At 28.9% G+C, this 27,420-nt stretch overlaps 1 protein-coding gene across 1 annotated transcript; it reads right to left on the reverse strand.

Annotated features, from left to right (window-relative positions):
- Positions 1-2,553: 2,553 nt before the first annotated feature.
- On the reverse strand, positions 2,554-20,077 carry LOC136968302 (uncharacterized). Its single transcript, XM_067262307.1, has 12 exons — positions 19,824-20,077; positions 10,893-10,952; positions 10,557-10,811; positions 10,209-10,475; positions 9,866-10,126; positions 5,847-6,025; positions 5,397-5,536; positions 4,917-5,062; positions 4,753-4,834; positions 4,283-4,433; positions 3,371-3,575; positions 2,554-2,946 (listed from the first exon to the last, which is right to left on the reverse strand). Exons 1-12 carry the CDS (start codon positions 19,828-19,830, stop codon positions 2,723-2,725), a joined length of 1,977 nt encoding a protein of 658 aa, XP_067118408.1. The 5' UTR covers positions 19,831-20,077; the 3' UTR covers positions 2,554-2,722.
- Positions 20,078-27,420: the final 7,343 nt, after the last annotated feature.

Consider the following 27,420-nt stretch of genomic DNA (forward strand, 5'->3'; position numbering starts at 1 on the left):
TAAGGATTAGAAAGGTAAGAAGATAATTAGTATCTGATATTTTTATTCCCTAATTTGTTTAATACATCATAAATTCTTATCAGTAAAAAGTAGTGATGTCAACACACAAAATATAAAGTATAGTCGTTTTAAAGAATCATTAGAAAGGGGTTTTTTAAGGTCTGAAAGTTATTTCGATTCACAGGGAAGTGAATAAGATGAACTTTTGTAACGGGAAATGTTTGATAACCGGAAAATTTTAATACAGTGTTAAGTACTAAAAAATAATGCTATTTTCTATAAGTATTTGTGATATTTAACTAATATTTCTTCATGGTTTAATTACGAAGAAAAATTAGTAATGGGTATATTTTTATATAATATTATCTATTATAGCATATATAAAGAATTAATTTAATATAATTTATATTCTAGTAGGATTCTAATACAATAAAATTGTTTGTTTTTTTGATAATTACTTTATATTATAAAATTGTTGAAGCATTTTGGAGAACGATTATATTGGTTTGGTATGTTTTATCTTAATTCTTCAATCGAAAATGACATTGATGGATTGATTTTGGTCAAATAAGTTATTTTCTCGAAATTAGTTTTTTTTTTTAAAAAAAAGGTTATTTTCGAAAGTTTAATTATTTCCAGAATTAGATCATGTAAATTAGATAATGCCAGGTAAACGTGTATTCAGAGGAATAGTCTCTTATAAGCTACCATTGGTTTCTTTATAACCGACGTAATTTTTGTATAATTAGAGACAGAAATGAATTAATTACTTAATTTCAAATGAAAATTTTCATTCTCCACGTGTAACAATCGTAAGAAACATAAAAAGAGACGAGTTTCATCGACAATGGCCAGTACAGGTTGTAGGCGTCCAGTTTTCTGTTAGGTAAAAACGCCTTATCCAATTCGTCTGAACTATTATTTAACGCCCAAGGTGCCGTAATGGTGACCTTGTGGACAGATAACAACGAACTTTGTCGAACAATAGGGGATGTGTCTGAGTTTTCCCAACCTCTCGCTTGGTGGGCGAGGTATTAGTACTCATAGGTGCACTTTAGAATAAGCTTCCTGGTTCCCATAATAAAATAAGAATAGATTCCAGTACTTTTGTGAACTTTACAAAAGAAATAATTGTAGTCAGGACACACCAGATATGTCTGTTATATACTATACTGTAGAAAAGCAATTTCGATTGGTTGATTTAAGTATTATTAAATTAAAGTAAATTAAATCTCTGCTGGTATTTTAAATTCAGTTTCTTTCTTCGTCCGGGACGCAGATTATTTTATATTGTAATGTTTAAAAATCTTTTCGTTATTTAGTGTTATAACTATTCGTGTGTTTTATGCATTAATAATGCCGAATTTTAATTAAAAATCCTTCAGTCCTTAAAAATTATATGTTAGAAAATATAATTCCTAGTTTTTTTAATATAAATTTTCCTATAAAATTTCATTCGCGAGTATAATTTATAGCCCAAAGCCTTTTCTACCTAAATGGATAAAATTGTCTCCGAGAGTTTTTATTGTAGAGAATTTTTTATTCAACGAATTATGATATAAAAAAAACGAAATATGTCAAGCAGGAACCATTAATAAATAAAAGATAATGTATAAAAAACGGTCACGATTTTACGTAATAATATTTTTTATAGGTTAAAGGGATTTAATGAGGGAGAAGGAGACCCCATTTATCTTCAATAACATTCAGGCGTTAGCTAGAAAAACTAGAGAAAGTTTTTAATTATGTTCTATCAAGCCATAAAATATTTTCTTTCTCTAGGTTAACTATATAATTAGTATTCTAGAGATGTTCGTGATCTAATAAATAATTTGTAACGTTGTTTAATAGTTCGTTAAGAATTTAAGCGATGGAAGATATTTTATTTAATTTTTAATACAACTCCTCGTGTTTTTAGCAATATGAATATTTTAAAGCATTGTCATAGCTTCTGTTTTGTAGTATAAAGTTATGAATATCTCATACAATAATATATTTTAATTACAGAATTTTATTGACAAATTTTAACGTACAAAATCATTATTTTCACGTGTTTAATATTAAAATACAAGAACAAAGTATTAAACAAACAAGTAAAACAAACAAACAAACAATAACATTAAAAAAAAATCCCACAAAACTGTCTTAAACCAATTCAATTCTCCCTGCAATGTCAACATTCCTGACTGACCAATCAAAAAGCCTCAATTTTTAAGCCCTTAACCAATTTTTTGTTCTCCCAAATTGTGTTTATATTTAAAAATAATTAATATAGGGTTTAAATTAAACCATTAAAACCATAAAATGTCAAATATTGCCTCTTTTTGTCCCAATTTTTCCATTAAATGGATTTTAAAATTTAAACAATTGGCACCTGAACTTAAAATCATTATAAATCTTTTAGTCTTATTATTTCAAATTACTATTATAAAAATAATCTTTATATATATATATATTTTAAAATATTTTAAAGCTGAAAATAGATATTACATGTTTTATTTTCTATTCATATAACCTAGAAAAGCCTATTTTTAAATCGAATTTACAAAATTGAAATTTTAATAGGATGGATATAGAAAATTGAGTATTAGCATTCGTCTTGAAAAATGGCGTATTTCTCTGAATATCCAATGAAACTTTCAGTCTTTTTTCATTTGCATAATCGACACTGATTGGTCTGTTGGAATCACATTAATGCAAGTTCACGAATCAGAATTGTTTTTTATGATTTTCCGTATAATTCAGTTCTACTTGATACAGATTCTCGACTGCTACCAAGTCTGCTAGAGTGAGAACATCCACATTTAGATTTCATTAATAGTATAGCGGAACAAGCTGTTATTAAGATAAGTTGAAGCGTGGCAGCTATAGTGCATCCTGTATAAAACACGGGTCGAGTGAAGCAAACTCCTCTATCTATAGTTGCCAAAATTCTCGAACTTTCATCTGAAATAATAAAAGAAAAAAATATAATAATAAATTCTATCTTAGACATTTGTCATTCACCATAATTAATTATATTTCACACGATGACAGTAAAAGATAACGTTAATTAATGCGAGAGGAAGGAGATAAAAAGTCATTTCTGGATCACCCACGCAGCATGCAATAACAGGTGTGTCTAATGGTCGTCGACATCATCCAGAAACTAATTATACTTTAATCTGTGGTCACGCCGTAGTCAGTAAGCTAATAACAGTATCGAAAATAAAAGCAAAGCTGCGTATCTAATGAAAAAATGCGTACATTCTATGCACATCGAAGTTATACACTCAATATCATAAAGTAAATAATTTCTATATTTAAACCAGGTAAATTTCCTTGTTGTTTTAAGAGTAATAAAAATGTCGATTTTTAGTACATTGCTTACTTTCTATTGAATTAGAAATTTTCCTTTCGAAACTGGGAAGTGTTGGCTTTAGATTATTCACAACAAAGACGGCACTCTCCATTGTGATATCAGTTACAACATCACCCGTTTGAAGTTCAAAAGATGCTATTTCGGATGATCTCTTTTTTCTTCCATAAGACTGTCTAAAATCTATTTCCTCTTGAATATTCTGGGTACAGTCAACCTGAAATAAGAATTTTTATTATTATTTTACGTATACATATGAATTCTTTTATACGTGTATATAGACTAACATTTCTTGTTATTCTACATCATAAGAATGAATAATAAAGAAAAGATAATATATATTGTAGGATTCTAAGTATCGGGCCTCTTGAAATATGGTATAAGCTAAAGTTAATAATACAAAAGGAATAGTGATGGAGAAACTTCTGTTCCTCTAGAAAAAATCTTGAAAGAGCCTCAAGGGCAGCCTGTAATAAATTGCAAACCACGAAGGTCATGAACTCGAGCTAAGTCATGATTTAAGAACCTCGAATTTTGTAGATAAAGGATAAAAATGAAGGAAAAAAAATTAACACTAGAAGTATTTTCTTTAAAGATTATGATTATGTTAAGGATAATTTAATAAAGTCAAGTATTCATTTGTTTAATCCAATTTAAATCTTATTAATAAAATACATTTTTAAAATTTAATAATTATATTAATGCTATTTTCATTCTGTTTTATTTCACTATTTTATTATCTAGAAATGCTATAATCTTTGTTTCATTTATTTTAATTATAGAGAAACGTAGTAGTAATATCTAAAGATATTATTATTATTATTTTATTACGATAATCTGTCACGAAAGAAATTGGATTTTATAACCGTTATAGTGTATTTTTCTTAATTAAAAAACGTTACTGAAATAATAATAAATACTCACTGGAGTACAGACATCTAAACAGAATGAAACGGTCATTTGAAACTTCAATGTAGGATCTGAAGCAAATTTGAATGCTTGAAATTTTCCTTTCAGTGATTTCGATCCCTGTTCTTTCTCTAATCCAGGAAATACCGTTGGTTCGAGTGGACAACTATTATAATACGAATTAAAACTGTTTTTAATTGTTAAATATACACTATATAAACTATATATATATATACTATTTTCATAGACATATTAACGTGTTATAGAGCAAATATGTATGAATAGTTAAACATTACATGAAAAGTGAGTATTGATAATTACAATGAACAGATAGACTCATATTATAGAAACTGAAACAGAAATATTGATGATAAAAATATTACATTACATATTATTTAATATAAAATTATTTGATACACAAATTTTAATAAAATATTCACAGAGTTTTAAATTATAATAAAATACAATGCATTCATTCCCTTTACCCTCTGTCATCAACTAGTAATACTGTTTCTGTCCCTTGTCCACTTCTCGCAACCAAATCACTGCCAAAAATTCCAAAAACGCCTAAAAAATAAATAAATGATATACACCATAAAGTTAAAATACTCGTATATATTATAATTATGTAGAAAACAACGATAATTACTTTCGTCCATCATTTCTACTTTCAAGTAAAGCGGTTCACCCAAATCTACTCCGTTCACTTCTTCTCCCGATGAATTTAACACGCGTAACCTAACCGGTGGTGTAGGTGCTAACCCCGTCACAACTTGAGTTAAACTCTGTAGATCACTGCAATTAATAATACATAATAACACTTACAATATATAATTTGTTGAATAATTCATAACGATATTGTTTTGGGATATCTAATTAAAACAATAAATAACATATGCTAAAATCATGAAATTGATAATATACTGTTACTAATTACAGATTATATAAGCTAAAACTTTACAAGGTATTTATTATAAAATTTTCTTATTAAAAATTCCATGTGCAAATTGTTTCTAATAGGTTTAAATAGTGTAATTTTAAATTTAAAGAAAAAAATTGTAAACCAGTTTTTATTTATTTATTTATTTATTGTTTGTGTTCAGAAGGGTATTTAAATTAGAATACTTACCCTTCTAATACCTGTTTTCCACCTCTCAACTTCCTTTGAACTTCTTCATAATCGCAAGCAATGTTAATTCTTCTATCTGATGTGCGTAGAATAAACGGGTGATGTTGGACAACAACACTATTTGTGAAAGTTCCATTCGCCTGTCGAGATAAATATACACTTAAATTTTTAACCAACTCTCCTTTTTTTTTTAAAAAAAAAAAGAAAACAGATAAAAAACTGTTAATACAGCATTCAAAGCATGTTTCCTTATGGAGATAAAATATGATTTATAACTGAGCTAAAAACAACGGCCATAATCATTTCGAGCAAAGTCAGATTTCCGTGGAAAAAAATTTAACATTTCCTCAGTGTTCAAGTAAAAAAAAAACTATATTTAGAAGATATTTTTATAAAAATTGATCGGAAATATTACTTTAAAAATGAAAAATATAAAGGATTTGAACTCACTAGATTTTTTGTACCACATTTCCTGCCATGTAAAGGCATCGATAACGACACTTCTCCGTTAGATCCTACAGTAACAGCGTAACATTCGTAAGGATGACCCAAAGCGTATACTCTTCCTCTAAATGGAGTGATGACTTTAATGATGGCAGTCATTGTTGTAGCTTCGCATTTCATTTCCACTATACAAAAAAAGAAGCAAGGACTTATCAAACATATAAATCTTACTTTCGGGTTTAAATGAAGAGTAAAATTCATAAATAATTCATGGATTTTTTTTCAACCTTCTCGAGCATATCTATGCAAGTTAGCGTAATTTTTTATTATTATAAAATTGATATTTTTCATGGAAATTACAATCACTATCCGCGATAAAATGATCGATCTATGATGCATGACCATGTTCACTCTGCATTTTAATTTTAAAACCATTGGACTATTTTAACCATTTCAATTTAATGCAGCACCGAACATAATTCAACTCACGCATCGCGTATTGTGGAAATTTTGTATTTTTATTTAAAAAAAAAATAAAATAAATGCGCCGAAAGCTTTCTAAAACATCAAAGTATTTTATTTTCTACGTTATACAAGATAATATTCGGATGTTAACTTGTTAAAAATCAATTCTTTAGAAATTATACCAAGTAGAACGGTCGTAAAAATTAATAATTAATAATATCACTATAATCTAAATCCTGTTACTGAAATAGTGATGATCCCACTCACTAATAATGTACCGCATAATCGTTAGATCGTGACCACGAAAATGGCATCGTTCTCATCCACTAGTGTGACAAATGAGATGTGCAAGAAAAAGAGGGAAGGTTAACTAACTCATTTCAATACAGTATACCTGATCTCTTAACCCATTGTATGCTAAATGATGACGTTTAATAGATTCACTACATTTATAAGGTTATGAATATAATTGCACACATTACTCGAAGGGATGTTAGTTTGCTATACGAAGAATAAAAGTAATTGACTATAATAGAAAAGAAATGTTTATTATTCGAAATTTAACGTTTTAAACTTATTTTTTCTTTCTTAAATCCATATTGATCAAGGAAGATCGTTTGATCAATTACGTGCAGATATAATAGTAAAACTATTATGAAAGTACAATTGTTAATGCTAAATATACTTTTTCTTTAATAATTCTGTTAGAAATTTTATTATTTTCATCAAAGTCATTATTATTATTAATCTTTTAATTAAGAACTTAACGTATTAGTAATGAGGAAAAAGTATGCCTCAAAATGACCTTAGAGCAATTTTAAAGAAAGTAAGAACAATATATTTTTAAGCAATGTTTTTTTATTTAGAAAATTCTTAATGATACGAAAAAACAAAATATTCCGTTGTGATGTGTATAGCTGATATTAGTTTATGATAACAAACAATGTCATCTTATAAAAATCGAGTTTTATAAAATGGCAATTAATATGATAAGCAAACTTGTTTTGAAGAAGACACTTGCTTAATAACTGGTTTCGAGAGAAAGGCATTAAAGCATAGTATCGAATCTTTCAACAGAATTTCCTCACTTACTCACTCGGTTAAAACGATCGCGAATGAGCATCGAGTTATTTAAATGGAATCATCATAAATTTTTCCTTCTTTATAAATTCTATTGATTTAAAATCAATTTTTACAAGGGAAACTTTCCTCAGAAGTGTTTCTAAAACTTATTTGAACATAAATAATGATTTTTAAATGTGATTAAACACGTTAAAGCATTGTTAAATTTTTAAAGAATTATTTTATTGTAAGTTTCAGCAACACAAATATTTCTCTATTATTATTGTGTAGCAATTCATAAATAATACAAACAGTTTTAATAGATTATAGAAATCTCTACATGTCTTAAAATTATAATAGAAAAATACCTCGATAGATTGTTAACACTAAACGATTACAAAGAACAATCAAAACAATTATTTGTCAATAATTATTTTAAATTGTAACAATGAATAATAAAATCAAATTATTTATAATGGCAATTATGTTACATAAGCTATAATTGTGAAAATGGAAGTTATTTATCACATTGAAAGGAGAAAAAAAAAAAATTGAAAATGACACCGAAATCCCTACACGTAGAACACTACACACATTTCCCACCTTTATTCTAAACAATTATTAATTATGTTTAAGGGAAAAATTCATTTTTAGATTTGTATTATATATAATTACAATAGTTTAAATTAGACTTTAGGCCGGTCAGTGCTTCGGCGAAGAATTTTTAACAACAATAAAGACGAAAAAAAAATCATATTCGGTTATGCGATCACGAATGTTATTTTTTGTTCTGCCGAACAATCTATTCGTGTTAACCTGAAGGAAAGTAAAATTGGTCACGAATTATTGTCATGAAATACCGACATGATCAATTCTTCCTTTTTACTAGTTCATGACCACCGAATCGGTAACATTAGTCAGTGTCCGAAGAACTGTCCTTCAGCGACAATGATCTTACCTGTTTTCTCTTTTCGTAATGAAATCACCAGTAATTTTTATTAGAGAATTCTTAATTAATTAATTGTTTTAAATAATTCCTTACGAAAGGATTCGAATACGAACGAATTCGTGATAATTCGATTAAAAATATTACCGAATATCTTATTATAAACGATATATTTTTCGGTATTGCAGTAAATTTTCTATTAGAAATGAAGACGAAGATAAATACAATATTATTAATTTATTTTATGAAATCGTGTCTACCTTTTTTTAATATTTGACTTAATAAATCATTCTATTCGCACGCTTTAAAACACGTTGAAAATAAATTACATAAGACTTATAATAAATCTTAATTCTCTACTTGGCGATTTATTGGTGTTCCAAGATGAAGATTGATTCACGTTCCTCGAAATGGATGACAAATCATCCATCCCCACGCACGTAAATCTAAAGAATTATTCAAAATTTCAAACGCGAATATTTCATTTAATACCCTTAACAATATTTATGCAATTACAAGGCTCGCTTAACACCATTATTTTTAAATTTCGTGTCGACAACAAAGGCAAATTTATAAAATTTGAGTGATTAAGACACATTCTTAATAAAGAAATCCATTTTTAAACATTTCGTAATTAACGTATTAACTTATTGTTTCGAGTAATAGAACGATAGTAGTGTAAAACAATGAACTCGGTACTTTGATCTTTATCTATGATTTGACACGACAGCTTGTTGTTTGTAACATTTTAATAATGTTTCTCTAATTTTTTTAGAAAAAAATTCTCTTCTTAAAGATGCCATTGCCTATTTGGTTGTAGTAATCGCGCATTTCCATAATTATAAATTAAAAAATACATACAGATAATAAATGCTATGTTACAATGCAAGCCTCTACTTAAATTCTACTGCTTATAAACACAATAATACTTAGTTTTTCTGATTAATTACAATATTTATTTATTTTTTTTATTGATAATGTGTTTTAATGTACATTAAAAAAGATTTAAGGCATATATAAAAGTATCCATGACTGATTTTAATCTATATTTTTAACAAGTTAAATGCTCGTTCAATTCTAATTGATTCGATAAAATAAATTAAGTAATTAATAATTATTACAATTATAGTAGATATAAGGTCTGTTCGGTCGATTGGGATGATGTACTGTACATTTTTACGTCAATTATACTAAATAAACCCAACCAACGCCTAAATAATCGGGCTAATAAATTGGGTTTATTTAATATAACTTCGGGCTTTGAGATGTATTATATTTATATATATATACCCTCGTCAATTATACGTTATTACCCCAGTTTTACAACGAAAAGTTTTAAAAAATGACGTCAAATTTACGTAAAATGTACCCTATTCCACCAATCAGTTTTGATAATTTTATAGGCCTATAAGATTAAAATACTGTGTCAAGTAACATAAAACCTGATTTTATAAGTCGAAAAATAATTAATAAGAATTTAAACATTAAAAAATGATATTAAACTATTAACTATATATTTTTAAATTTAATTGCCCGAATTATTTTAACTTGCCTTCGATGCACGATCCCCTTTCATAAATTGTTTTCCCTTCGCTAGTGATACCAAAATCGGCCTGAACGGAGTAAGAGTCTTCCGGAGTCATCATACATAAATGACGTTTGTCATCGTGGCTAAATGTTCTACATACGAAATCCGAATGGTTCAAGCAAATTAATTCACACTCTTTTAATGTTTTAATGTTTCTTTCCACGTGTACGTGTCTATGCACTATAACTTTATCTTTCTTTGGCGTAAATGAACATTTTGCAGGCTCTAAAATTGTAAAATAAATCTAGACTTAAACTTTTTCATTAACGATAGACAAAAGTATTTCAAAAAAGAACATAAATATTACCAGAAATACACTGATTTTCTAAGTAGTAAGATTTTTGACGAGATTTCCTGAATGCTTCGGGTGCGGTTCTTCTATCGTGTCTACTCAAAACGCATGTTTTGTTTTGAAGATCGTATCTTGCCGATCTGCATATAAAACTTTCTTCTCCAATACAATGTTGAATGCATCTATCTTCAGTTTCCACACTTCTTATTATTTTGTCTTCGTATCCATAAAGTTGATAACCAGAAGATCTATCAAAAGACCATTGAAGGTGACATAATTTTCCTGTTTAATTCAAAATGATTAATTTAATTTAAAAATTTAACAGAAAAACTATTAAAAAAACACATCCTTTATATTGTTTACCCATCAAACAAATCTTTCTGTGATAACTCCATAAACCATCTTCTAGTAAATGCTGTTGAAGATCATCGGGATGAACTCTTACTAAAACGCATCTTCCTATCACATGATGTAATAAATATCCTCCACATTTCGCGTTATTATAACATAGATCGTAACATTCACTAGGAGTCAGTCTCTCGTAAACTTCAGAGTCATCTAACAGTTCAGTAGGTAGTGTGACATCAGAAATTCTTTCGAAGGTAGTAGTGCAGCTTTCTGTCAAACGATAAATGTTAATATTATTTAAGTTTGATTCTTATAAAGACTGTTATGTTTAAAAATACGGATTTAACTTACCCAAATTAGCTAGTGTTATATGCATTAAATTTGATATTATCCATGGAATCAAAATTATATCTATAAAAAAAATATATATATAAATTATAATAATATAATTTCACCTGTTAAAATCATTGTTATAGCAACAGAACTTAAGAAAGTATTGTCTTTAATTCTTCAATTTACGTTCGAAGTTTGCTTTGAATACATATATTTAGAAATTAATTAGAATTAGAATCATTAGAGTTAATGAATTTTTAAAGAGAGATTGTAATTTGGAGGTGGAACATTAAAGCCTCTGTTGTATTTGGTGTTGCTCTTTACTAAACAAAAGCAATGATAATAAAATTGCTAATTTAACATTTGATGCATTGAAAAAATTGAGTTAAAAAAACAATAAAATTGAATAAGATCGTAATGGTTAAAATCATAATTACGGGGTTTTAATAAACAAAAACAAAAACTAAAAATGTTAATAATACACGAGAAAAAACTGCCTAAATTTACTATTATTGTATTTATTTATTTATACTATTACAAAATACGAAATTATGATCTATCCCTATTATATTCATTTTATTTGTAAATACTTAAATAAATTAAGTTAGCACCTTCGCGTGTCTAACCTCGAAAACATTTATGAAGATTTTTCTATTTCTGTAATAATCAATTGTTTAGTATTAAATTAATAATAATAAACCGAATTTACAGAGATTGAGATAAAAATGTTTACACAACTAATTTTCACTTTATAACTTAGTTTATGTGGTAATTCGTCACATTTGCTTGCATTGATTTACTTTCAGTTCTCTTAAAACTACTTTAAAAATCAATTAAATCAACAATCTTGTTTCGACGGTTCCACATAGTTGGGTTTACGATCGCTGACTAAACCAAGGGATTAATTCAAGTGAATCGTGAAACTCGAGTTGCTTGACAAAAGAAGTAGAATAAAATATTCTTACAGATCAAATGTCTAATTTTATTATTTCGTACCTTAAAATTAAAGTCAATTCAGTCTTTAAGAATAATGATTTAAAATTGAAACCCCTTAGCATCAGACTGCAATTGAAATTCTATGCTACGTAAGTAATTTTTAAATACCCAACTAAAAGCACAAGCAACCAAAATAACATAACAGGTTATAAGAATTAAGCAGGTTCGTTGCTGGGTCTTATGAATGTTCTCGCTAGTGGGTAGGCGGGTAGTAATGCCGACGACCTCAAGTTTCATTCTAAATACTACAAAGCAGTTGATAAAAAGACAGACATCTAAGAAATAAATGATGCTGCGAACTTAGATAATTTGTAAATGCAGTATTATAAAAGTAACATTGAATGGGAGAATATCTCTAGTGGTTTTTTTTTTGTCACCAAGGGGTGGATCGTGGAGATGAATACGAAATGCAGAATTGTAATGCAGATAACAATGTCGTTTTCTAATGGAATGGGTGTTTACTTTTTATTCCCGAGAGACAAATCGTGCATTTAATTTATAGCATTTTATTTGAATTAATTAGATTTAATTAATTATATCCATTATACCGCTCTTAAATTAATACAAAATTGAAGTAAAACCATTCTGAAAAATAGATTAAAATTATTGGAATAAGACAACACAATAGACGATCTGCCAAGACGGGAGTGCCTCCCGGAAAGACTATAGGAAATTGGCCCCTATTTAGATGTTAGACACGTGAAGAAAACCAGGGAAACTCCACGTGGTCAGCTCGATCACGTGCACACCCACTACCAATTTTCGGTGGTTTTTATCCACTCGGCCACTATTGGACTTCTGAAAAATTGAAAATTAATATGAATGTTCTGAAATAGCTTAAAATTTCTTTCGTTAAACTCTTTTTAAAAGATAAATTTCATTTGTTAGGATATCTCCAATCAGAGATCTCAGAAATATAAACAATATCTGTATCTTTTTTTTTTTGTCATTTTTAAATGCCAATGTCAATGATACAGATGACTGATAATTATAATAAATAAAACGTTATCTCAGACTAATGTAGATCTACATCAGACTTTCTTTGGAAATGAGATGAAATTCTCCGTTTGCAGTGTCTTCATATGCAATTAAACTTGATTATTATTATTCTGATTAAAAAGATAGAATTATCATTATCATACAAATAACAGTTAACACGAACCTCTGTAATTTCTGTTCAATTATTCATTCAAAATTCAGATTCATCTAATTAAAATTCTTAATGTTTAATAATAATATAATAATCATTCTTTAATTAGTAAAGTTTTAGAATCTTTATTTACTTATTTTCTCTTTAAATAAATAATTTATTAATAGATAATATAAAGACTAAGATTCTTAGATTTTCTATGAATATACTGTCTATAATTCTATTATTTTAAGTTCTTGCAAGTATAGGCTTTAGATTTCGTCTGAGAAAAAGGCATTTCTTACGTCTGAATATTTGAAATTTAGATATTTGGAAGACAAGTAATTCAATGTATAGAATTCTCATTTCACGTGTTATATGTCGTTAAATTTTATTTTATATAATGTTTTATTCTCAAAGCCATTTTATTGTATACATATATCCTCTTATGACTACATTAAGTTAACATTCAGCAAGCATTATCTGCAGAAAAACGATTTTTTCCAATAATTCTATCCGGTTGACTTGCTGAAATAATAGCTTCTAAACCATCAGTTCAACCATAAAAATATTAAGAAGTCAAAAAACATAAACAGAAGACATTGGAAAATCAAATTATAGCTCAAAATAATAGTTTGCCATTGTAAATAGCCAATCATTTTGTATACAAACTTTTTACAGTATCTTAGTCATAGGTCATAGAACTTACGTTAATTCAATACAACTTCATACAAGTATTCTTACGGACAATATCAAGATATGTTGAGAGACTGTAAGAAAAATCAAATTATAAGCGAAGTTAGCCTCTAATTATAACAACTATCTCTTCATTCATATGACAGCCTTCATTCAAAGATAAAAGGACGTAAACTTAGCCTTATGTTGGACAAGTAAAGAATGTACAACTATATTTTTAAAACTAAAGATTCTGACATGTACTGTATATTAATATACACAAATTATATATAATATTAAATACGTTATAATCATACTTAGATTATAATCCTTTTAAGGACGAACGAGATATTTTATATTAAATTCTCGTAGTAAAATAATTCAGTAAAAGCTGTATTAATTGATTAAAAGTCAATAATAAATAGTAATTTATGTATTCATTTTGAACAACGATAAACAATTAATTAGCAGAATAATTTTAATAGTTAATCAATTTTCTAAACTGAAAGTACTTTTTTTGTATAAACTATTATTTAATTATAAAGTATGCTTTAAAAAAATCTTTAATTTTATGCATGACGTTAATTAATGAAAATTTAATTTATAAAATCAGTAACTGTGGCTAATTAACTTTGATAATTAAAAAAAATCACAGTAGCTAATCTCATAACGTGCTTGATAAGTAACTATTAAATCTTAAGTTCCATTCCTTAATAACTAAATTACGAAAGTATTAATTGAATGTTACAATTTAAAATATGTAGTATGAGAAGGATAATATATACAGTATTTAAAAAATATTTAATTATCTTAATTAAAATATATATATATATATATGTAAATTTTTATATGAGATAGAGAAAAATGATAATTTAAGTATGGAATTCTTCTGTGTTTCTTTACGAAAACTATTGAAATTTCTTTTGTTACTCGTAATGATGTATCTGCTTTTACTATATCCTGTAGTGGTCAATGACTCGCATTCATTAGATTGTAGCACATTTCCGTTTTAACTAATTATTTTTCTTAGAAAAAAAAAAAAATACTAAAAGTATTTATTTGAGTCTTTTTATTTACACTACAGTTGAGATTAAATAAATAAATATGAAAATGTTTATTTATTAGCTACATTTATGAGATTTTTATTCGGTTTTCTTTAATATTTAAAACGTATAATTATTACCTTTTTAAATATAAATCTTATAATTTAATGGTATATTATTTCAATAAAACAGTTATAAAGTTTCTTAAATTTTATTGTGTTATTTTTATTTATTTATTCGGTAAAATTAAAATGTAATAAAATAGTATAAAAATAAAATTGAATTCTTGAATTTAAAATAAAAAAATTATAAATTGGAATTTTTAATACTTTTTAAGGTTTAAAATTCAGGAATAAAATGTAAAATGATAATTGAAAATTGACCTCATCATAAGGTGAGGCCAATTTTCAATTTACACGTAAATACAGGAATACTATTTCTGTCATTTTCTACGAAGATTTTAATTTTATTTACATATTTTTAAGGTCTTTTTCCGCTTTAAGTTCGTTTATTTTTAGAACATAAATGTCTGCGAAATGAATTTTCAAAATCCTTTCAGAGATTCAAAATATGAGTAACTAGCCTGCAAATTGTTTCTATTTCTCTTCTCAATTATATCTCATTGTCTTATATAATTATCTTGACATAGAGTTTTAAATTATCAAAAAGAAAGTACGTATTAAATATAGTTTTCTGTTATTTTCATTTCACAATTTTAAGTTCTATGTTTGAATTGCGTGAAAGGGTCACGCACATCTATCAGGCCGTCACGCACAGATCCTGTGTCCAAATGTCTACAAGGATTAAATTAAGCTTGGCAAACTGACAGGTTTAAACGTGATCGGAGATCTGAGCCTGTTTTTGTATGAACATCCTTCCTCGCACCTGACAGGTGTTTCCTATATGCCAATAATACCTGCCCAGTAAATATTGTAGGTCAGTGTAACTTTTATTAGTTAATTACCTTTATATACAAAATTACATCAGCAATTCTTTTATTTTATATAAGACCATTTCAAATTGTATGCACGAGAAAATTTATATTTAACGACGATACTTGCGTGGCAACAGATGGGCTTATATATATACAATAATGCAATTAAATCTGCACTTTGTACGCTTGTTTTTATTCTAGTATAATATATTTAATTTAAAAGGAATCAATATATAAATATATATTTGTGTAATCGTTCTACTGTTTTAAAGATAGGCTCTCATATTTTTTTGCCTTCATTGGAGACAAAGGTGACCTTGTAAACGCCCGATCGACGGTGCATGACGTCATAAGGAGGTAAAGAACTTTCTCATGTCTCTGAATTAGTCAGAAAATATATCCTCTATCTTTCGTTTTACTCGTTATAAACAATTTCATATCATTTTTTTATATTGTGTTGGCCTATAAGCTGAAATATATCAAGTATATAAAACTTTTCTGTGACTTATATCCTTCGGAATTGTATCCATTTTGCATAGAAATACAAATATAGGTCTTTGTACATAGATAAATGATTGAAAATTCTAAACAAATTATATATAAAATACACTTTCAATTACCTTAGATCAGATCTCTCTTTTCAGATTCGAATTAAAAGAAAATAAAGTAGAAAAATTAGAATAAATAAGTTTCTTTTTAACTTGGAAATTTTTTTTGTGGGGTAATTTAACGAGAAAAATCTTTAATAGCTTCTGCAACATGACTGGAGGCTACTTTTTAGGGAGAAAATACATATGACTAGTTTAGCTAAGATCATTTTCCGAAAATAGTCTATTTAAAGCATCTTGGAAAAGTGAGCTACAGCATCTCAAATGTATATTTTGACCATATCATGCCAGTTCATTATTATAATAATTTTAGTCGTAGCACCGGTCGAACGGAAAAATGAAGTATTGACGACTCATCCCTGGGGGAAGAAAGGAAAGTTAATGGATCCGCTTCATCTCTACGTTAGATAATTCTTATTTTTTTAAAAAAAGTTTTAAATTAAAAATATATTTAACTATCGGGACTTAAAATACTAACCGTCAAAGAATTTATAAAATAGAAGAAGAACAAGAAATTATAAGAGTTAATTTATTTTAAAGGAATCTTCTAAACAAAATAGCAAACGTATACGCCTAGAAGAATAAAGTAATTTGCAAATGATTTTCTAATTTTTTCTTTTTTTTTTTTGTATTTTATTAAATGAACCCGTGCTATGTTAATTTTTTTCTTTTCTTTTTTTTTTAAGAAAATTATCGTTAAAATATTCAAAATCAGATTGACGGCTGAATTAGAACTTAGTCTAGGACTTTATCGTAAACATTATTTTATGTCAAAGATCAAAAATTAACAGGAATCATTACAGAATGATAAACGATTTCGATTTTTCTTTTGTAATTTCCGATTCTGTCAACTGAATAGATAAATGAACAACTTTTTATCCGAAAGTATTGTTCAAACGACTTGAAAATTCACAGAATTTCCAATTCTATTTCTTTCATTCTATCACGAATAACTTATCAAAGCATTCGATCTGAAATCAAGATCCTTATATACTTATTTTCGGCTTTAGAACTATCATTCAGATAATGAGAACCTGTTTCGGATTTGAAACAGCAGAGACACAGCCGTTTCAAATGACGCTTTCCTGTTTAGCCCCACCTCTTCATATTTTTTTTTTTTTTTGCCTTTCCTGCTTATCCTTAATCGTTCAGACAAGTAATTTATCAAATATGCACTGCTAGCTTTTACACCCACATCAAACCGGCAAATTTTGTCAGCTTTTTTTTAAAGAATAAAAATATTTAACATTCCAATTTTCTTCTCAATTTGAAGGGGGAAAATGTTTACTTAAAAAAAAAGAGAAAAATTAAAGTTTTAAACAATTCATTGTAAACCGATTTCTTTCAATAAAGACCATATTTATAAAGCGTGCAACGAGGAGGAAAATGGCTAGATTTATATTAATAAACTGTTTCAAAATGATATATTTGTGTATAAAACTATATAATCAATATCATTTAATGGTGTTGTTTTATCATTTTGAATAATGTCTTTACCCATCCCTAGCGTTTATCGGCCATTACATTAAAAGTTGGAATCAAGAGTTCACTTTCTCTGATTCATGATTTACAAGGTCATGATTCATTCCGCATATGGGGTTGTCATCTCGCTTGACCGCCTTTTAATTTCTCTTCAAGCTGGCTATTGATTTAACGTTTATTGAATCCCCACAGAATAATATACCACTAGGATTAGTAGCTACTGCATTCATCCAGTTCATTATTTTATAATTTATTCTCTTCACAGAATAATAATAAAAAAATTGTTCAATAAAAACCTTTTATTTATAGTTAAATTATATTAATTACTCCGACTAGAGTTAAAAAATTTCCTATTACTATTCACTATTGTTGATAATCATTACTTATTGAAGCAACGATGCAAAAAATGATGCCTTATAGTCTTTTCACTGTTTTCTATGAACACAAGATATTATAATTATATATATATATCCTATATCTATTGCGAAATTGTAAGGCATAACTACCGATTATTCCTATTATAATAGTTATTATTACTATTTTATAACTACACTACTTGAATACTATTATTCATGGAATCGAATACAGAATATTGTTGTTATGTGTCGGTGCAGTTATCTTAAGAAATCAGGAATGTAACTGCTACATTCGTTCCAAACTACAATTTTTAACACATGAAATATATCCCATAAATAACACATTATTCTATAAGTTGCTTATTAGTGATCATCAAGAGATCAATCATTGTAAATCAAATGTGCATCCTCAAAAGTTATCTTCCCTTAAATGGCATAAACTGGTAGATACTTCCTAGATCTTTAGACGAGTCTGACTGGTTTACACAAGGATCTGTATAAAATTTACACAAGCAGTAATTTGATTTGACGCAACTAACATTTCACCAATTTCTTTATACTTAATATTTTGCTTTCTGTGTAAGAAATCATAGTGTTCCTCTACGTCTAGACGTAAGCAACTATATAATCTTATAGTAGCTGGCAGAACTTTATAATTTCATAATGTTAAAGCTTATGTTACATTATACCATATGTTTTTGTACACAGAATAATAGCTAAAACAGATACAAATTATAAAGTTTTGAAATTAAAATCACAGGTATATTCCAGCTTAAATTTACGTTAAACTAGAGCAATATATTCTAATTTTATCAAAATAACCGTTAAAATATTCCTAATTTCCAATAATTTCGTTTTAAACATTGCAGAAATTTAACTATTTTTAAGATAAAACGATATTTCTGAAAAAAATTGTCGGTTTATCTTAAAGGTACTTTCGGAATTTTTGTTATTACAGGCCCATTTAAACTGTGATAATTAAAAGGAACATTCCAACATCTCGACTATGACGAATGATGCAAAGGGGTTATATAATAGATCATTTCTATGTACGGTTTTAAGAAAATGTCCGTAATTTTCTTGAATAAGTAAAGTGAAGTTTTAAATTAATGTAATTACGTAGTAATATAAATATAGTAATTCTCTTAGGTCATATAAAGATGACATATATTACATATTATACAATAAAAATATAAGTATAATATTTGATTTATTTCACGTCTTCATATTCAAAAGACTTTCTATGGATGCTGGATAAGAAGAATGCCCATCGTTTTAAAGTAAAACTGGAATTAAATACAACGGAATTTCCATCGTATTTAAAATTTTGAAAATGGATAAAATTAATCAAATATTTTTAACACTTAAATAATTTCGCAAAGACTTCTTTTATATTAAGCAAAATATAAATTGATTACGAAGAGGTGTTATAGTATTATTGCATTTAATACTTACCTATATTTCTACGAATATTCTTGGAAAACAAAGTAATTGTAAATATTTTCAAATAATCTTTCATATTTTATCACGTTTTACTAAATACGCTTTGAAAAAAAAATTAATCCTTGCGTTTTAATTAATGTTTTGAATATTTGAATTTAAATGATTGAAAAATTTTACGAAAAACGCTTCGATTATTGAGCGTTTCGAAAAGAAAAATATGAAAAATATTCTTCTTAATTGCAAATTATGAAAAAGATAATTTAAAATAAGAAAGGAAACTTACATTCCATGATTTTATTATGTACTTCACACTTTCTTCGGGACACTCATTGGTAGCCAAACGGCCAAAACACAGCCAAAATGGCAGGATTCAGTAGTACGAGGGACTCACGATGTCTCCGCCACTCACCATAGTCCTCCTCTCTGTTCGCTTCCCGCCTTAACTATGCCCTCAGGAGTTCAAGATTCCCAAACTTGTCTCACGTTGATAAAACAATGTCTGCACTGGTGCGAGGCATCTTGTAACCTCTAGTTCAGTTCTTTGCCACTAGATGGACAAAAATCATCATCTAACGGAACTGAACCCTTTCAGTTTAGACCCTTTAAATACAACTATTTACAAATGCTACAAATGAGAATCTCTATCAAACTCAACGTTTAATTAAATTCTGAATAGAGAATTTAATAATAATCTTTTATTATTTATTACAAAAATAAGCAAATTTGTACTAGGATTTATCTATTCATAATATATAGCTTGTTTATTATTTAGATTTTACAATGTTTTGTAAAACTTTATAAGATCTAGAAATACCAAAATAAAATGTTTAATAACATTTTTATTGTTATTTATAATTCATTGTCTAACTTTACTTTTCTAAAATCATTCGAGTAATTTCCTCCAGTGAAAATAACTATCCTTAACGACTAGTCAGTCACATGTATAATTCATACAGGCAAGGGTTAAACATGTCAACAGTACAGAATAGGAAAACTCCCTATTTATTTTTTTAACAGACTTAAACTCTTCCTCAACTGTACATCAGAAAATCCTACGCAATTTCAAAGTCAACATTTAAAAAATAAACAAGGGTGACAATCATAAACGTATTTAGAGAACGAATAAAATAAATTTCGTATTAAAATTGTAATAAATCGATCAATAGCTGTAATTAAATTGACAAACAATTTTTATTGAAAGATATTCAGAGTTAATTCGTTATAACGGGATGATTCTTAAAGTTACTACAGTAGACCCCCCTATAACACGGTAGATAAGTTCCGTGTTATAGGGGGATAATTAATGATTTCGTACAGTGACATATTATAAACTTGAAAGCGTATGATTCGAATTTCATAGCTATTTGTTCTATTTCGTTCTGTACGCTTCTTAACTAAGCGTGCGTGAAAAATAATTTCATTTAAAAATTAAATAACACAGATTTATCTGCGATAAATAAAATGTCACATCGGAATAAACTGATAAATCTCCGACGTATTTAAATGGAACAAACAACGCATTTATTATTATTACGAGACGATTCGGGCAACGAACGAAATAAGCGAAAACCGAATAGTCCGGTTTCAGACTGGATTTTTACAGACACAAAATTGATTATTGTTGTTATTTCTTCAATATCTCAAATCTTAATGAGTTTATCCATGTTAATACAAGATTTTTAACAGTTCCGTTGAGTAAACTGGAAGTTAGCATATAGTTACTGTATGTCTATATAATTATTTATGAATAAATGTACTTTTAAGCGACTATAAACGAACGGATGATGCGATTTTTATTTCGACGATCGCATATATATATTATAAAATTAAAGTTATTATGTCAGTAAAGCTGTCACGAATTAATAAATAGATTTCCTGTAGTTAAAAATCGTTAAATTATCTGAATAATGTCATACGACATAATCGAATGAGTTACCGAAGGATGAAGATTTTTTTAAAATAATTAATAATGAATAAATTGTTATTATTAATTGCAACTATTATGATTATTAGGATAATTATATCATTATTTTCCATTTTCTGAAAAATTATATTTTAAAACATTATGTTCAGTAATACAATTTACTGTATTATGATTCTGTTTTACAACAATACTTTAAAATGCTTTTGCGCCATCTGAGGACAGAAATAAGAATTAAATTAATTCAAAATTTAACTGTTAGAAATTTATGGTAAACTTTAAATACTGTATGCTTGAAATCTTTGCTGTATCCAGATAACAGCCATGCATCGAACCATAATTTTTCAGAAGGATGGTCCGTGATTTCCCAAATCGCACCTTTCCCAGCAGTTGGATGGATCATAATTATCCAATAAATGGTTCAAATGGTCTCTGCATTTCTTTGATTGTCAAACCAATAAATTTCTTGTATGTCAAAAGAAAACACATGTCAAAGATAGGACAAACTACAAATTTACTGTAATTATGAATTTGAAACAGCACATATCAGATGCCAAAAGCTCTGTTACAGTAAACATGTTGCAGTGCACAATGTGTGAAAAAGTATCTATGTCGAGATGTACAGGACTGAATTTAATGAAACTCACAAAGTTTTCAGTTATGATTTTTATGATTTAATGATTTTAAACGTATTTTCCTTCTAAATGCATGTGCTTAAAATGTTGGAGTCTTCTGGTGGACACCTTGTATATTAGAATTATTGGATGCATAACGAAGACCAAATATGTAGATATAAAACCGGTTGCACGCAATATGGATTTTCGACAGACAATATACTCGGCACAATTATGCAATTATGGAGATGATAAAAGTTTTCATCATCAGAAATCAATCCAATATAGCAATTGAAATGATTCTCACTTTGGCTGGTCGTCAGATTTAAATTCCTGCAAAATCTGTACCTTGCAGGCATCCATGCGCAATCTATAGTGAATAATTTTATGAACAGTCAGCCATTTATTCAATGTTTCTTGCTGATGTCTGACTGACTCTCGGAGACTTCTTTCCAATGATATCTGCACATTTCTGCAATCTCTTCTGGAATGCTGGGAATCCCAACCTGAGATTTCCGCGACCACGTATTTACAAGACATAACACAGAGACGGCCAAATGGCCGAGAGGTTAATGTGTTAGCCTATCGTTCGGGGAGACCCAGAAACGAATTCAGACGGGTCTGTGGTCTGTCCCTGATATGTCGGACTCCGTCCTCACATCCGGCCATCCTATAATGGGCCTAGAAGAAATCACGATGGGCTTGATAAAAAAAAAGCCTTCTTAATACCACAGGGTGAAATGAGTAAAAAACACTACCGGTCACAAAACACACCACTTGATAGTTTTAAATCTACAGTTAGTTTATCAGTTCTTATTTATTTATTTTTGGAGTAAATTTCCCGCTACTGTACTGTTAATATGCATATTATATGTTTTCTAACGAATTTTAGAAGTCAAGAAGCTATATATCGTAGGTCGAGAAAACTCTAGAAACTTGTCGGGGGTGGTTCTGTCCGGACATATTTGGGAAGGACCACGTTTATCAGCAGGCTGCTTCCGTTGTGAGACTGGCCGAACCCACGATGAATATAGTTAACAAATTGTAATCCGTTGAAACTGATCGAAGAAAAATGGGGAAAAAATTAATTTTTACTTAAAAAGTATGCAAGGTTGTTGAAGTTGTAATCAAAATACTGTGTTTGTAATTGGTAGTAATTAATGAATATAATGACAGTAACGCTGTAACGCATGATGGAATTGTCGTGACGTCCCGAATTAACAAACAATTCTTTCGAGTGTTCGACTTGACTTTTGTTAGAGATTATCCGTATTTTTGTATAGATTTCGTTTAGAAAGATCTCCGAAAGGTAGATAATTTTTTTATGTATTGATGTATTGAGAGTATATTAATTATATTTAAATAAAATCTTTGCATATTAAAGGCGCTCTTAGCGTTTAAGAGTCCAAACTATCGTGTTTAGGTCTATGGTGCGGACCTGTTAGTCTCCGTTCCTGAATTTTAAAGTATGAGGAGCTTGAAAAAAAAGCACACATGGCACTAAGAGTAAAAAATAAACCATTAGACATATTGGAAAAAGTCTTTTAGAGAAGTTTGGTCCAAAAAAATGATATATTGTTTCAATAAAGTACAAACGATTTGACATCTACACGCCTATCTACTTTATGTTATATTTTATAAATTTATAAGACATATTTTACGGAAAATTGTAATTGAAACATTTGTAATTTGTACTATTTAATTTATAGGCTATGTCATGCGCGACGTAATTGATGTGACGACAGCAATTGTTTCTAATTCTTCTATTTGTTTATTGTTGAACACCATCTTAAGGAGGAAATTTCTCCAGAAATTTTGCCCTTTTTCTTGGTTCCCTTTTGACACTTTTGAAAGGATTTTGGTGATAAAATTCTCAGGTATGTAAGCAATTTTTGTTTTAATTCACATTGTATTATAATTATTTACTACTATAAATTGATTTATTAAAGATAGACTACACTTCAAATAGTGTTGTAAATCGGAAAATTATCTGGTAAGAACTAATAATATGGTAATTTTGTATTAATTATGTCGATAGTATCTCAATTCTCAATGCGTTAACATTATAATTAATATACAGTAAGTGTATTTTTTAATAGTTCTATACAGTTGTATCTAGCACATATAATTCAAGTTCTTGTTTCGTGTTCTATATTATGCATAAAGTTTATTTGAATTCATACTTTAAGATGTTGAAAGAATCTACAAGCCACGTAAGGTAGGGTTGGACGTAATGACGATTTTACTCGTTATTAGCATTTACAATTTTTTTTAAAATAAAACTCGTCCCTATAAGATTTTTGCCTTTTTATAACATCTAAAAATATAAAAAGTTTTTTAATAAAACATGATAACAGATGGCGTCACCAAAATTTTAAATGTTGCCGAGAAAGTTGAGAAACTCGTTACTGGTTTACAGCACAGACTCTTGTACACCTTTTTACACACAGCCGTATTTTGCTAATATTCAAACGTTTTCGGTTATTTTTAATAACCTTTTTCAAGAACCGTTACAGTCGAATGCGGTCGTAAATTTAAACCAACGTCGCCAATGGAACTTTTTTGAAATGGTTCTATTCGCGATCTCCTAACGGGAGATTTACAAACCACGACTTATAAAAATTAATATAAACTAAATCCTTATTATTCATGCTATCTCATCGTTCGTGATATGTTTACTAAATATCGCGTTCGTATAAATATATGCTGTAGCTAGTTTTCTTATCTGGCGCTACCTATCCTTCGTTACAACACGCTGCTTCTCCATGCAGACGAGATCTTGGTGGCTTCCCTGAAGTTAATGGCCTGCCCTTTGTAGCTGGTTTTGAAGATATTCCAGGCTTCTGCATACTTTAGATGTTTTTTGCTGTATACTTTTTGTATGAGCTTTGCTTTATCCCAATCTGCCTTTACTTCTTGTTGGTCTGCCAGTATATACGTTGCCAAGGCGGTGTTAGGTTGTTCGAGTCTTATGTCTCTTTGGTGCTCGGTTAGTCTTTCTTTAAGGGATCTTCCTGTTGCTCCCACGTAGTATAGATCATTTTGTCGTCTAGTATCTATTACCGGGATTTTGTACACCCCTGGAATGAGGTGTAGGTTCGGTTCGTCTTTGTCGGCTCTTAGCAGCTGATATATTGTTGGGTTCCTTTTGTATACTATCTTTTTTGTTAGTGGCCGCTCCTATTCTTTTGTATACATTATTTAGTTGCGCTCTGTATTCCATGATTGTACACTCGTCTGCCTTTCTTCTATTTTGAGACCCTATGTTCTATAGACGCGAGAGATGGAGTTGTTACTAAAGTATACAGAAAACCTACATACACCCCATGGTTCATACCTTGGAACTCCCACGACCCCGTATCATATAAGCTAGCGGCCTTTCGAGCGCTCGTGACAAGAGCGTACACGCACTGCAGCAAGCTGCAAGATAGAAACGAAGAGTTGAAATATATCAACACCTTGGCTAAGCAATTCGGGGTGTGCAGCAAGGCTTTCTCTAACCACAAACCGCCAAACAACAAAGAGCAAAATAGAAGAAAGGCAGACGAGTGTACAATCATGGAATACAGAGCGCAACTAAATAATGTATACAAAAGAATAGGAGCGGCCACTAACAAAAAAGATAGTATACAAAAGGAACCCAACAATATATCAGCTGCTAAGAGCCGACAAAGACGAACCGAACCTACACCTCATTCCAGGGGTGTACAAAATCCCGGTAATAGATACTAGACGACAAAATGATCTATACTACGTGGGAGCAACAGGAAGATCCCTTAAAGAAAGACTAACCGAGCACCAAAGAGACATAAGACTCGAACAACCTAACACCGCCTTGGCAACGTATATACTGGCAGACCAACAAGAAGTAAAGGCAGATTGGGATAAAGCAAAGCTCATACAAAAAGTATACAGCAAAAAACATCTAAAGTATGCAGAAGCCTGGAATATCTTCAAAACCAGCTACAAAGGGCAGGCCATTAACTTCAGGGAAGCCACCAAGATCTCGTCTGCATGGAGAAGCAGCGTGTTGTAACGAAGGATAGGTAGCGCCAGATAAGAAAACTAGCTACAGCATATATTTATACGAACGCGATATTTAGTAAACATATCACGAACGATGAGATAGCATGAATAATAAGGATTTAGTTTATATTAATTTTTATAAGTCGTGGTTTGTAAATCTCCCGTTAGGAGATCGCGAATAGAACCATTTCAAAAAAGTTCCATTGGCGACGTTGGTTTAAATTTACGACCGCATTCGACTGTAACGGTTCTTGAAAAAGGTTATTAAAAATAACCGAAAACGTTTGAATATTAGCAAAATACGGCTGTGTGTAAAAAGGTGTACAAGAGTCTGTGCTGTAAATTAACGCAGTCTTTGAAGAGTGTAAAATATGTTGCTGGTTTATTTAAATAGTAATCTGTCATTAATTTTTTTCGAAATAACAGTTGAAAAATAACAGGTTATTAAATAACAACCTATAAATAGAATAAATGTCACATTGAAACCTTACATTCGTAACAAAAATTCATAACAATGGACCAAGTATTGTTTCATATATTTGTTTGTTACGTTCCTTATTGTTCATTTCAGATATTCTCAACGAACTTAAAAGGAAGACGTTTTTAAAAATTTTATAAATTTCGGGAACAAGTGTTTTCGGAACCAGGTTCAAAAGGCCCTACCGGCGTTCTTCTGTTTCATAGGGTAAAGAGCATTCCTTTCAAATAAGACTTTTACAAATGTAAGGTTTATTTTCAATTAATAGGTACGATCTTCCATTAACTATTAATTATAACTAAAGTTCAGTATTTCATTTAATATGTTTACGTAAGTAGTTGGCTGCAATTTTAAATCATAGATCTATAAATTCCCACTGACATCCGTCTATTCATCTATCCTTTCTTAATCTCGAGAATGGAGTTAGATAGATGAAAGTCGAGACCACATGTGGAAAGCTTATGACCAGGAGGCTCCTACTAACAATATACGAACTTCCGATGTAAACCGGAAGTCACGTTATTTCGATTTTAAAAATTTTCCCTGAAAGGTGTTAGATAGATGACTGGCACCACTCTATTGTTAAAGGAAAAGTATGATGTACAGGGGCAGAAAAACTACTAAAATGGACAACATATATTTTAAATGAAATAAATTTAAAATATGATTTAAAAAAATTGCAGTCCAGCATTGTGATGATGTAACAATAAATAAAGGCTCATTCTTATATAAAATTACATTTTTATGAAAAAGTTTATTGTTAATTCAGTTTTCATCTTGACATTTAGTTTATTTCACTTAATCGTCTTCCTACAAAAAACCCAATAATCATTTAAGTTGA

Source organism: Centruroides vittatus, unplaced genomic scaffold (assembly GCF_030686945.1).
Source record: "Centruroides vittatus isolate TY-2023 unplaced genomic scaffold, ASM3068694v2 contig_1427, whole genome shotgun sequence".
Classification (NCBI taxonomy): Eukaryota; Metazoa; Arthropoda; class Arachnida; order Scorpiones; family Buthidae; genus Centruroides; species Centruroides vittatus.

Excerpts from the sequence above, each read along its gene's own strand:
- LOC136968302 (XM_067262307.1), bottom strand. Across the intron at positions 4,434-4,752 it reads TTACTAGTTGATGACAGAGG|TTGTCCACTCGAACCAACGG; the intron begins GTAAAGGGAATG and ends GTATTATAATAG. Across the intron at positions 2,947-3,370 it reads AATTTCTAATTCAATAGAAA|ATGAAAGTTCGAGAATTTTG; the intron begins GTAAGCAATGTA and ends TTATTATTTCAG.